At 43.5% G+C, this 12954-nt stretch overlaps 1 protein-coding gene across 5 annotated transcripts in view; it reads right to left on the bottom strand.

Annotated features, from left to right (window-relative positions):
• The window catches only part of SEMA5A (semaphorin 5A), a 568136-nt gene that overhangs the window by 87553 nt on the left and 467629 nt on the right, over positions 1 to 12954 (bottom strand). For all 5 annotated transcript variants that reach the window (XM_070357735.1, XM_070357734.1, XM_070357733.1 and 2 more), the window contains one exon: positions 3231 to 3412. In XM_070357735.1, the coding sequence (XP_070213836.1) occupies positions 3231 to 3412 (182 nt within the window). The remainder of the gene's footprint in view (positions 1 to 3230; positions 3413 to 12954) is intronic.

The following is a 12954-nucleotide window of genomic DNA, read 5'->3' as shown; positions in this document are numbered from 1 at the left end:
TGATGCTCTGTGGTGACCTAAATGGGAAGGAAATCCAAAAACGAGACGATATCCGTATATGTATAACTAATACACTTTGTTGTACAGTAGAAACTAATATAACACTGTAAAGCAACTATACTCCAGTTTTTAAAAAAAGGAACATATTACTGTGGCCACAGCACTATACATGGTGCAGGGAAGGGAGGAGAAAAGTGACTATGGTTGTAAAAAAAAAAAAAAAATGAGCCAACAACAAAACAATACACAGATGACAGAAAACCTACTCATGGCTGACACCGTGTGAGCCTCCTCCAGGTTACTCAGCAGCGGATATTAGCTGCGCTTCCCTTCAGCTGTTCTGAGCATTCCTGCTAAGTTATTTCAGCCCTCTCTGCCTCTCTGTGACCCCATGGACTGTAGCCCGCCAGGATCCTCTGCCCATGGGGAGTCTCTAGGCAAGAACACTGGAGTGGGTTGCCATGCCCTCCTCCAGGGCATCTTCCCCACCCAGGGATTGAACCTGTGTCTCTCACGTCTCCAGTACTAGCAGGCAGGTTCTTTACTACTGGCGCCACCTGGGAAGCCCGCTCGGAACGCAGCGCAGAGCTTTCTGGGTAAAGACTTGGCTTCTGTCAGAGAACATAGTGGTAGACTCTGGGGTCTGTCTGCCTTTCTCCAGATGGTGAGGGTATCGGCGGTTATAACTCTCAGGTGAGAGAATCTAACACCGTCAAGGGTTCTGCCGCTACAGAGCTCCCCTTGTGAACAGCTGCGGTCTTTATGGGGCCTACAGCACAGCACACCCAGCTTCCTGCCTTCCCCTCATCCCCCCTGGAGATGCTCAGAACCCTCTCCATACTTCTGCACACAATCTCACTGTCAGAGTGGTCGTCCTGACCAACCAGGACGGACGCAGGTTTTGCTCCTAGAAAAAAAGTCCCATTAAAAAAAAGTATACGGAGCCATCATTGGAAGCTGCAGACTTATTTAGATGACAAAAACTCTGTCAAAGCTCCAAGCCTTCCTTGACATTCTACCTTACTACTGAGCTAGTTCGAGTTCTGTCTCTCTCCGTTCCTTCCTCCTTCCCAAAGAATTAGAATTCAGAAGGGGTGTAGACATTCATGTGTTCACTTTAATTATAAAATTAAACCAGATTTTCATGATTGATAGGAAGTCTGACTTGGCCCCAGTTTGATAATAGAGTCTGGCTTAGCTAATTACCTTATACTGTGGATTTATTTCCATAAATTGAATGCCCTTAATCTGTAGCTCCAAGATAATGACAAATTTAAATGATGTGATATAACAGCATTTAATCAAAGATATTATATTTGCCAAATGTATTGAATTAGCAATATTTTGAATTCCCCAACACTTTCTGAGTATATTAAGTTAAACAATAACAAAGATAAATGAAGAAGGGGTTTAACTTAGAGTCATTAGATCAGTCTTTGTAAAGGCTTTCTGATGTACTTTGCACTAATTGAGGAAGTACTTGACATCAGTGACTGTGCCAAAAAAAAAAAATCAGTTTGCAAGTTAGGTGGTTTCCACTTTTCTGCTTCCAACAAAACTGAGTGAGGCCAACATAAACAAGTTATCAACTGATAAAGGGCATTAAAAACAATTTCTGATGTCAGATTACCATAGTTTTGGCAGATAACTTCAAAGGAATATGTAAACTAATAAGCCCTTGCTGCTAGAAAACCAAATATTTGCTGCGAACTGGCCTTGTTCACTTGACTTCTCACCACTGTCTCTTTCCTTTGACAGCACCAGGGGCTTCCAGTGGATAGAAGTAAGTGAGTGCTATGGTTCCTCCCTCTTGACCCTGCAGTGAGGTGGTTCATAAGGATGAAGATCAAATCTGGTGACACCCATAAAACTGCATCATGGCCTGTTTTTGCCAATGATGGAATCCTAGCTTCCTATCCCTCGGGCACACTGAAATGTGCACTCATGAGAGGTCCGCATCAAGCAGACAGGATGCTCCTGGCAGCTGAGCATTCTCTTCCGTTACCATGAGAGACACGATCCCCGAGTCAGGCAAGGACAGAGATGCAGGCACAGTGTATCAACTCATGCATTCTTGGATCCCCCTTAAGTCGTCAACCAAAAATTATCGCTAATAGCTCATATACCAGTAAGTGACACTCTCATGTGGATTTGGAAAGCCATATGCACTTTTAGAGGGGCTTCCCAGATGGCACAGTGGTAAAGAATCTATCTGCCAAAGCAGGAGATGTGGGTTTGATTCCTGAGTCAGGAAGATCCCCTGGAGAGGGAAATGGCAGCCCACTCCAGTATTCTTGCCTGGAAAATCCCATGGTCAGAGGAGCCTGGTGGGCTTCAGTCCCTTGGGTCACAAAGAGTCAGACATGATGGAGCATCAAGATATTGAAATATGCATTTTAAGAAGCAGGGTCCTCTGAGTGTAAGCATCAGGGTAGGATAGCTTTGGTAGTTTCAGAAATGGCCCCTAGAGTCGACATTCCTGAATCTGTGAAGGACTGGTCTAGGGTAACAACTAAAGCTCGCATGTCCACACAGGTACCTGCAGTGGGTCAGCTGCCAAGCACAACGTTTGTACTTGGACAGTGTGGTTTTTGGATGTTCTGTCTCCATAGCAAGCTACTCACCTGCCCTCTAAAAGAATGGTGGTAAACTAGATACCCTTCATATACTTGCAAGTTGTCACTGAATTCTCTTTTCACCAAAAGCTTCAAATGTTGCAGACATTTCTGTTACATCACTATTTGAATGTGTGAATGGAATTTAAATACCACAGAGATTTGATAGTCACCTTCGCATTTAAAAAATTGATGGGCAGAGTCTAATTTAACATTCAGAAACTGTATGCTTTTCTTTCTTCTAACATTTTGCATACTCAAAACACTTTTCCCAGTCTAACAATGAACATAAAGAGGCTTAGAATCTGATTTTTAATTTTTTAAATTGAGTTATAGCTGATTTACAATATCATGTTAGTTTTAGTTATATAGCACAGCAATTCAGTTATAACACATCTATGTACAGGATGCATAGGTATATAAGTGTATTGCAAATTAGGTTTTTAATTTAAAATCTCCCCCCACAGATCATGTCATTTTTAAGTGATCAACCTCTCTATCTTTTTGTGACCTTTCTCTTGAATAGGGAAGGCATTTATCGGAAGTGATTTCCCAAACGCCTGGACAAGCTGGGTTTACACTTGCGTTTAAGCCCAAGTGTCAGGAGGGACGCACCTGGAGCAGTTCGCGATCTCCATGCGGGGGCCCTGGCACTGCCAGCCGCCACACTGGGGGGCCGGGCTGTCGCAGGAGCGGGTGCGACAGAGGCAGGATCCCACGGCGCTGCCATCCATGTGCGTGCAGGGTGTCCACGGAGACCACGGGCCAAAGTGCCCATCCACAGTGAGATTCCTCACCTAGGAAGCAGACATAGGCAAGGATGTCAGAAAGGGTTAAGGCTGCAAACATAATAAGAAAAAAAAATGAGATCTCCCACAAGGCCATCAGAGCTTCTTTGGAATATCTCATATTGCAATCAAAAAGAGAGGAAGGGGAAGTATTTCGAAGGAAAGCAGGAGAGGCCACTTTGGAGACAGGGATGAAGTGGAGGAGAGGAGGTGGAGGAAGGAGGTGGAGGGGAGGAGGGAACAGACGGAAAGGAGGAGGGAGAGGGGGAAGGTGCTAATGACCTGTCAATCAAACCATGGCAGGGTTGTCTACTCTAGTTCTTTTTTTTTTTTTTAATTTATTTATTTAAATTGGAGGCTAATTACTTTACAATATTGCAGTGGTTTTTGCCATACATTGACATGAATCAGCCATGGGTGTACATGTGTTCCCCATCCTGAACCCCCTCCCAACCTCCCTCCCCACCCCATTCCTCAGGGTCATCCCAGTGCACCAGCCCTGAGTGCCCTGGCTCATGCATCAAACCTGGACTGGCGATCTGTTTCACATATGATAATATACATGTTTCAATGCTATTCTCTCAAATCATCCCACCCTTGCCTTCTCCCACAGAGTCCAAAAGTCTATTTCTTCTTGTTTCTGTTGTTTTTCATAACAAAACATCTTTTATTCGTGAGGAAGCCATGTAAAACTTATTATGAGTAAGTATAAGTATAATTTTAGGAATCAAATTTAGGACTTTCCTGTGGCTCAGATGGAAAAGAATCTGCCTACAATGTAGGAGACCTGGGTTTGATTGCTGGGTCAGGAAGATCCCCTGGAGAAGGAAATGGCAACCCACTGCAGTACTCTTGCCTGGAAAATCCCATGGACGGAGGAGTCTGGTAGGCTACAGTCCATGGGGTCACAAAGAGTCAGATATGACTGAGTGACTTCACTTTCACTTTTAGGAATCAAGAATAAAGGACATCCTCTCTCCTCTTCTAAACATGCAAGAACAGAGTGGAGCAGAATAGGCTGTAGCTACTGAAGCTAAAGGTAAAGGAGAAAAGGAAAGATATATCCATCTGAATGCAGAGTTCCAAAGAATAGCAAGGAGAGATAAGAAAGCCTTCCTCAGTGATCAGTGCAAAGAAATAGAGGAAAACAATAGAATTGGAAAGACTAGAGATCTCTTCAAGAAAATTAGCATTACTCTAATTAAATACCAAGGGAAACTTTCATGCAAAGATGAGCACAATAAGGACAGAAATGGTAGGGACCTAACAGAAGCAGAAGATATTAAGAAGAGGTGGCAAGAATACACAGAAGAACTGTATAAAAAATATCTTCATGACCCAGATGATCATGATGTTGTGATCACTCACCTATAGTCAGACATCCTGGAATGTGAACTAAAGTTGGCCTTAGGAAGCATCACCACAAACAAAGCTAGTGAAGGTGATGTAATTCCAGCTGAGTTATTTCAAATCCTAAAAGATGATGCTGTGAAAGTGCTGCACTCAATATGCCAGCAAATTTGGAAGACTCAGCAGTGGCCACAGGACTGGAAAAGGTCAGTTTTCATTCCAATCCCAAAGAAAGGCAATGCCAAAGAATGTTCAAACTACCACACAATTGCCCTCATTTCATATGCTAGCAAAGTAATGCTCAAAATTCTCCAAGCCAGGCTTCAACAGTACATGAACTGTGAACTTTCAGATGTTCAAGCTGGATTTAGAAAAAGCAGAGGAACCAGAGATTAAATTGCCAACATCCACTGGATCATCAAAAAGCAAGAGAGTTCCAGAAAAATATCTACTTCTGCTTTACTGACTATCCCAAAGCCTTTGACTGGGATCACAACAAACTGTGGAAAATTCTGAAAGAGATGGGGATACCAGAGCACCTGACCTGCCTCCTGAGATATCTGTATGCAGGTCAGGAAGCAACAGTTAGAACTGGAAAAACAGACTGGTTCCAAATCAGGAAAGGGGTACATCAAGACTGTATATTGTCACCCTGTTTATTTAACTTATATGCAGAGTATATCATGTGAAATGCTTGGCTGGATGAAGCACAAGCTGGAATCAAGATTGCCAGGAGAAATATCAATAACCTCAGATATACAGATGACACCACCCTTCCTTATGGCAGAAAGCAGCAAGAACTAAAGAGCCTCTTGATGAAAGTGAAAGAGGAGAGTGAAAAAGTTGGCTTAAAAGTCAACATTCAGAAAACTAAGATTATGGTATCCGGTCCCATCACTTCATGGCAAATAGGTGGGGAAACAATGGAAAGAGTGATAGACATTTTTATTTTGGGGGGCTCTAAAAATCACTGCAGATGATGACTGCAGCCATTAAATTAATAGATACTTGCTTCTTGGAAGAAAAATTATGACCAACCTAGATAACATATTAAAAAGGAGAGACAGTACTTTACCAACAAAGGTCCATCTAGTCAAAGCTATGGTTTTGTTAATAGTCATGTATGGATGTGAGAGCTGGACTATAAAGAAAGCTGGGCACTGAAGAATTGATCCTTTTGAATTATGGTGTTGGAGAAGACTATTGAGAGTCCCTTGGACTGCAAGGAGATCCAACCAGTCAATCCTGAAGGAAGTCAGTCCTGAATATTCATTGGAAGGACCAATGCTGAAGCTGAAACTCCAATACTTTGGCCACCTGATGGGAAGAACTGACTCATTGGAAAAGACCTTGATGCTGGGAAAGATTGAAGGTGGGAGGAGAACGGGCGACAGAGGATGGGATGGCTGGATGGTATCACTGACTCAGTGGATGTGAGTCTGAGTGAACTCCGGGAGTTTGTGATGGACAGGGAGGCCTGGCGTGCTGCAATTCATGGGGTCGCAAAGAGTCGGACAGGACTGAGCGACTGAACTGAACTGAAGGACCTATTTTAAAGCACAGGGAACTCCGCTCAGTAGTCTGTGTTGATCTATATTGGAAAAGAATCCGAAAAATTAATGTATGTGTATATGTATATATGTGTGTGTGTGTGTGCGTATGTGTATGTATATCTGATTCACTTCATTGTACACCAGAAGCTAACACTATACTCCAATAAAAATTAATGAAAAAAGAAAACATAAAATGAAAAAAAGAACTGAAGTTAAAACTCATACATGTACAACTCTTGCATTTTTATGTTCCTTAAAACATTGAAAGATTGGTCAACTAGTTTTATTTAAGATCTGGCTTGGTCTAAAAAAGTCATTTCAAACTGACATTTAGTTTACAAATTAAAAGAGTACCTATTAAGCAACCAGATATGTCCTAGTTGTTAAGCACATGCCAGTCAAATCTGTATTGTGTCCACCCTCCCAGAGTTTATGAGTCGGCATGGAGGAGCTGGACCCATAATAATTACTGCAAATAAATCCAATGATACAGCTCAGAGTAGGGGGTGTGAACGAGGAGATGGGGGGCTTCCAGCAAGCTGGTGGGGTCTGGAGGGATGGTGATGATGGGGCGTCTGGGCGAAGGGGTCTGCTGGGGCTGTGGAGGCAGAGGGCAGCCTGAGTGATGACAGAGGGGAAGGATACTGCCACATGTGTGGGCACCAGGCTGCTGTCCCTGGGACGGGAGGAGGTGGCCCAGAGGAAGCAAAGCTGAGACCTGAGCTAGAAGCTTCTAGAAGGGTCAGAACAGAGGGTGGGAGGGGTGTGTGGATGCCCTACGATGTGGATGCTCTGTGACGTGGGATGCTGAGAGCCCTAAGGGAGGGCCCTTGATGGTCCCTTGACCCATGGAGCCTAGTCCAGGGCAGGTGGAACCACATCATGTCAGCTCAAATCTGACAAGGGGATCTTCCCAGGAGGTAGTGAGTCCCAAGATTTGAGACTCACGGGACCCAGACTTCAGATCACCCAGCCCGCAGAAGGAATTTCCCCTTTGCAAATGGACAGAAGGCATAGAGTCCAAACCTCCTGAATTTAACATGGGGAAACTGTGCGTTTCTTAGAAAATACGATAAACGAAGAGATGAGGTTACATGTAAGTTACATGCTTCGCTTTATCCTCTGCTGTCTGCTGCTCCCACCATCTTGCTCACAAGTTCCTGCCCTGGTTGATTCTGGGGGATTCAAGACTCGTCATCCACATGGGGGGAGCAGAACTCCATGGAGGAGAGAATTAATTCCTTTGGAGCAAACAAACTGTGACATGACTGAGCGGAGTCAGACACGACTTAGCAACTAACATGAGTAACTTGTAAAACAAACTGTACTTGTGTGTCACAGTTTCAAAACAAAGGCGAAACCATATTTTGTGAAAATCCAGGCAACTTTCCTGTGGTCTGGTGGCTAAGAATCCAAGCTCCCAATGCAGGGGCCCTAGGTTTGATCCGTGGTCAGGGAACTAGATCCCATAACTTGCAACTAAGATCCAGCATAGCCAAATAAATAAATATTAAAAATACATATATATCCAAGTCAGTTTTATCTCTGCACTGTCATGCCTCCAAATACAACAGGCAAGAGTAACCACTGCTGGTGGTTTAGTCGCTAAGTTGTGTCCAACTCTTTGCGACCCCATGGACTGTAGCCCACTAGGCTCCTCTGTCCATGGAATTCTCTAGGCAAGAATACTGGAGTGGGTTGTCATTTTCTTCTCCAGAGGATCTTCCTGACCCAGGGATTGAACCCAGGTCTGCTACATTGCAGGCAGATTCTTTACTGACTGAGCCACCAGGAAGTTCAGCATTAACTGTTTCCATTTCCTCTGACCTGGCTGGTTGCTCGTCTCCAGCTGCCACAATGATGACTCTGTCCTTTCTTATCCACACCCAAGGCTTTATACCCACTTGCCACACCTGGCTCTTTCTATAAGATGCGGTCAAAAGGGAGAGGAGAAACCTGCCTGATCCTCTGGACTCTGAGTGATTCACGGGATCCTACACAAATGAGTGAAGGGACGAAGGCAGATATTTCCTGAAGCAAACATCCCCGTTTCTAAGTTCCCTGTAACCTACTGTCCCACCAGGATAAAAAAAAAAAAAAAAATGCAACTCCTACTCTGACCATACTTCAGACTGTGGTGTTGGAGAAGACTCTTGATCCTCCCTTGGGCTGCAAGGAGATTGAACCAGTACATCCTAAAAGAAATCAACCCTGAATATTCTTTGGAAGGACTGAGGACAGATGCTGAAGCTGAAGCTCCAATACTTTGGCCACCTGATGCTGGGAAAGACTGAGGGCAGGAGGGGAAGGGGGCGGCAGAGGATGAGATGCTTGGATGGCATCACTGACCCAGTGAACGTGAGTTTGAGGAAGCTCCAGGAGATAGAGAAGGACAGGGAAGCCTAGTGTGCTGCAGTCCATGGGATCGCAAAGAGTAGGACAACTTAGTGACTGAATAACAGCAAACTCTAACCTTAAGGACACTTCAGTGTTTTCTTAGAAACAGAGTCCTATGTAACCTTAATTCCCTTTTCCTTCTTTCACAGTAGATTTCGGTAATACCTGTCTGGCTATCTGAACATAACATGTGGATGACAAGTGGGTCACCAATCACTTAGTCTACCGATCAGCCACTGCTTTGGGAGATGCTGCCAGCTGGGAAGGGCACTGATCTGCAGAAAAGGGAGAATCTCAGAAGTTTTGGACTTAAGTCCAGATTTATTTCCCAATGTAGTTTCAGAATCCTGTGTAAAATTTTTAGTCTGTGGTTTATGGTGTCTGATGTCTAAATAAAGAGCTCTAGGCTTAATCATTGCTAATGTCTCCTTTCACTCAAAGATGTTAATTACACAGTAGCCAGGGAAGAATCTGTTATTTTAATACATTTAGGTGCTTATTTGGTATACTTTATTTTGTTAGTCACTGCAGCATGTATTTTGAAAAAGAGACTCATTGTATGACATAGTGTGCTAATAACCACGTGTGCAGACAGTATTCTTTCTTGGTGAACCCCACGGACAGAAGAGACTGGCAGGCTACAGTCCATAGGATCGCAAAGAGTTAGACACGACTGAAGTGACTTAGCATGCATGTACACACCACCAGAGTGTGGATGACATTCACACATAAATCAAGCCCAGGTGGATTTCCTTGGTAGCTCAGATTAAAGAATCTGCCTGCCAATGCAGGAGACTCGTTTGATCCCTGGGTCAAGAAGATCCCCTGGAGAAGGGAATGGCTACCCACTCCAGTACTCTTGCCTGGAGAATTCCAGGGACAGAGGAAACTGGAGGGCTTCAATCCATGCAGTAGTAAAGATTCAGACACAACTGAGTGACTAACACTTTCACTTTCTCCCTTGTTAAGCAACACTGCAAGTTAGGACATATATATTACTTGAATCACTCTAGGTATATAAATTTAGATCTAACTTTAGTATTTGAAATCTCTTATACTGAGTAAAATGCTTACATTACAATAATATAAGCAAAAAGAACATTAATCAATATGTCAATTAACTAGTGTCCTGTCTCCTGGATAAGGGAAATCCATAAACATTTTTAAATAGGGAACTTTGAGTGGAAAATAGGTCTCTGTCTTTACTCTGGTCCATAAAGTCAAACTTTTCTTTCATTTCAGTCAAAAATTAAAAATAATAATATAAATTACATTTTAATTGCTTTTAAAAATACTTCTCTAAGCCTGATCTACATCAATGCTAATCATTTCATTTAGCTCATTTCTTTCTAAGAGATTTTTCGAAAGATATGTATAATTAATTAAAACAAGAGTTGGGTAATATAGGATTTCCCAAATTCTGCCTGGCAACGTACATTAAATCAGAAAAATACACCCTTTTCTTTCCTTAGCTTTGCTCGAAGTGATACAATTTATTGTCTGTTGTTGGATGCTTTGCATATTCTTATCAAAAGTGTATCTTGGTAAATAACCAATTACATTGAATGAGATGGGAGAGATGGTTGTGTGTAATGAAATCACCTCAAATCAGGGGGAAAAAAAAAAACCCTCTTAAGTGTGTTTTAGGGACAGTGAATCAGAGATCACATCTCAGCCACATTTTCCAAAAAGAGGTGGTGGAGGGGCAGCTCTGAAACCAGGGTAGGTCCACATCACCCCCTGACCTTTCCTGAGTTTGTATCAGAAGCTGTCCTCTCAGCAGAAAGAAGCAACTTTAGTGATAACCCTCCAGTCGCTTCTTAAATATCTGGTCACCTTCATTTTCTGACCATAGAAACATACACGTGTACTTGTTACAAACTAAGTGGGCGAGTGTGTATTTCGCATTATGTAATTAAGCATGTCGCAGATAGCCACTGAAACACCCTTGAGCCCTGGACCATGACTTTATTGCTTAAGAAGAACTGCTGTTACCTTCTGCCCCCTTTTAAGTATTAAAACAGTAAGGTCAAACTTCTGCAAGAAGATGTGCTGATTCTTCTAAAGTGAATGTCTGAACTTTTAAAGCTACATGTCACATAGCACACTTTGTGTTTTCTTTAGCTGCAAAGAATTTAAAGGGGATACCCCTGTGCTTGTACAGTGTGGTTCAGACAGAAGAAAGGACTTCACACAGACAGTGGCATGTTTGAACCGGTTTCAAAGACAAGACACTGCAGATGTGTTGGCCCCTAAATTCAGAGATCCGGAGCTAAAGAACAAAAAGGACTGGCAGCTCAGCCCACCCCCTTCATGGCTTTGCTGAGAGCCTGGATGCGGTGAGGCACCCTCCTTTAGAGGGAAAAGCCTACACTTTGTGCCAACAGTTGGGGAATGACCCGGTTTAATCACCTTACCTTCCTCCAGTCACTCTGCCTGCTTGTCTCACTTACAAACTGAAGGACAGCCTTTGTGACACATGCTTAGATAATGCAAAAAGCAGCTTCCTTGATAGGAAATGGACAGACTGTTCCAATGTCTCCGGCTGTTTGGAACAGAAGGACCATCACGGGTTTAGCATAAGGGACGGTGTCCCTCCTTTCTCATCTGTCTTGCAGGGTGAGAAAGGCCAGGGCTGATAAGAATGCACATGGGCAGTGAGGTGATGGCCAAGGGACTTACCTAAATCCTAAATGTGCTGAAGTTAATAGTTGTTGCTCATATTCTCCAAGGACAGAAAAATAGAACTTGGGATGACTTAACTGACAGCTCTGAAGACAAAGGAGAAGAAAGGCCGGATTGTGCAAGTGAGGACCCAGATAAACACAACGGCAAAGGCAAGAGTGGAATCTGCGTTCTTGGATTCAGAGTCTGACTGTAAATGGACTGGAGCTTCTCCACATTCCGCAGGGTTCCCTGGGGGAATGCACTTTAGGCTGCTTCTCCCAGGAATTCCCTGACCCTGCTCAGTAGAGAAGACACTGTGCCACATGGGGTTCCATCACACTATCCTTTAGTTTGTTTAAAAGCTCTGTTTCCCCGCTTCTGGAATTATAGCTCCCAGGAGATATGGATGGGTGTGGAAGATACTATTTTATTGATATTAATGCTACAAAGGGCAAAATAGTCCACACCAAACTCTGGAGACAAAAAAATCCAAGAATTAACAGAGATGTTAGATCCCACTTGCAAACCAGCACTATTTTCTCTTAAGATCATACGTGTGTGTGTGTGTGTGTGTGTGTGTGTGTGTGTGTTCAGTCATGTCCAGCTCTTTGCAATCCCATGGACTGTAGCCTGCGAGTCTCCCCTGTTTGTGGAATTTTCCAGGCAAGAATACTGGAGTGGGTTGCCTTCTCCTGCTCCAGGGATTCTTCCTGACCCAGGGATCAAACTCTCATCTCCTATGTCTCCTGCATTAGCAGGTGGATTATTTTCTCTTTTTTTCCCCTGAAATTTAGGTATATTTAATTGGAGGATAATTGTTTACAATGTTTTGTTGGTTTTTGCCACACATCCCCATGAATCAGCCACAGGTATACAGATGTCCCCTCCCTCTTGAACCTCCCTCCCACTTTCCAGCCCATCCCACCCCTCTAGGTTGTCACAGAGAACCGAGTTTGGGCTCCCTGGGTCGTACAGCAAATTCCCACTGGCTGAGGACTTTCCATATGGAAATGTATATGTCTCCATGCTACTCCGTCAGCTCGCCCCACCCTCTCCTTCCCCTGACTGTGTCCACAAGTCTGTTCCCTAGGACTGCATTTCCACTGCTTCCCTGCAAACAGGTTCATCAGAACCATCTTTTAGATTCCATAATAGTAGTGTTATTCACTCAGTCGTGTCTGACTTTTTATGCCCCACGGACTGTAGCCCACCAGGCTCCTCTGTCTATGGGATTCACCAGGCAAGAATACTGGAGAGGATTGCCATTCCCTTCTCTAGAAGGTCTTCCCAATGCAGAGATTGAACCCGGGTCTCTTGCATTGCAGACAGATTCTTAACCGTTTGAGCTACAGGGAAGTCCTCTAGATTTCTTATGTATGTGTTAATATATGATAATTGTTTTTCTCTTTTTGCTTGCTTCACTTGCTTTACTCTGTATAATAGGCTCTAGGTTCATTCACCTCATTAGAACTGACTCAAATGCATTCCTTTTTATGGCTGAGTAATACTCCATGATATCTGTGTACCACAGCTTCTTTATCCATTCATCTGTTGATGGACATCTAGGTTGCCTCCATGTCCTAG

The sequence above is a fragment of the Bos mutus genome, chromosome 20, assembly GCF_027580195.1.
Source record: "Bos mutus isolate GX-2022 chromosome 20, NWIPB_WYAK_1.1, whole genome shotgun sequence".
Classification (NCBI taxonomy): domain Eukaryota; kingdom Metazoa; phylum Chordata; class Mammalia; order Artiodactyla; family Bovidae; genus Bos; species Bos mutus.
Note: the sequence above shows the minus strand (reverse complement) of the source record. Positions and strands in the feature narration are given on the sequence as shown.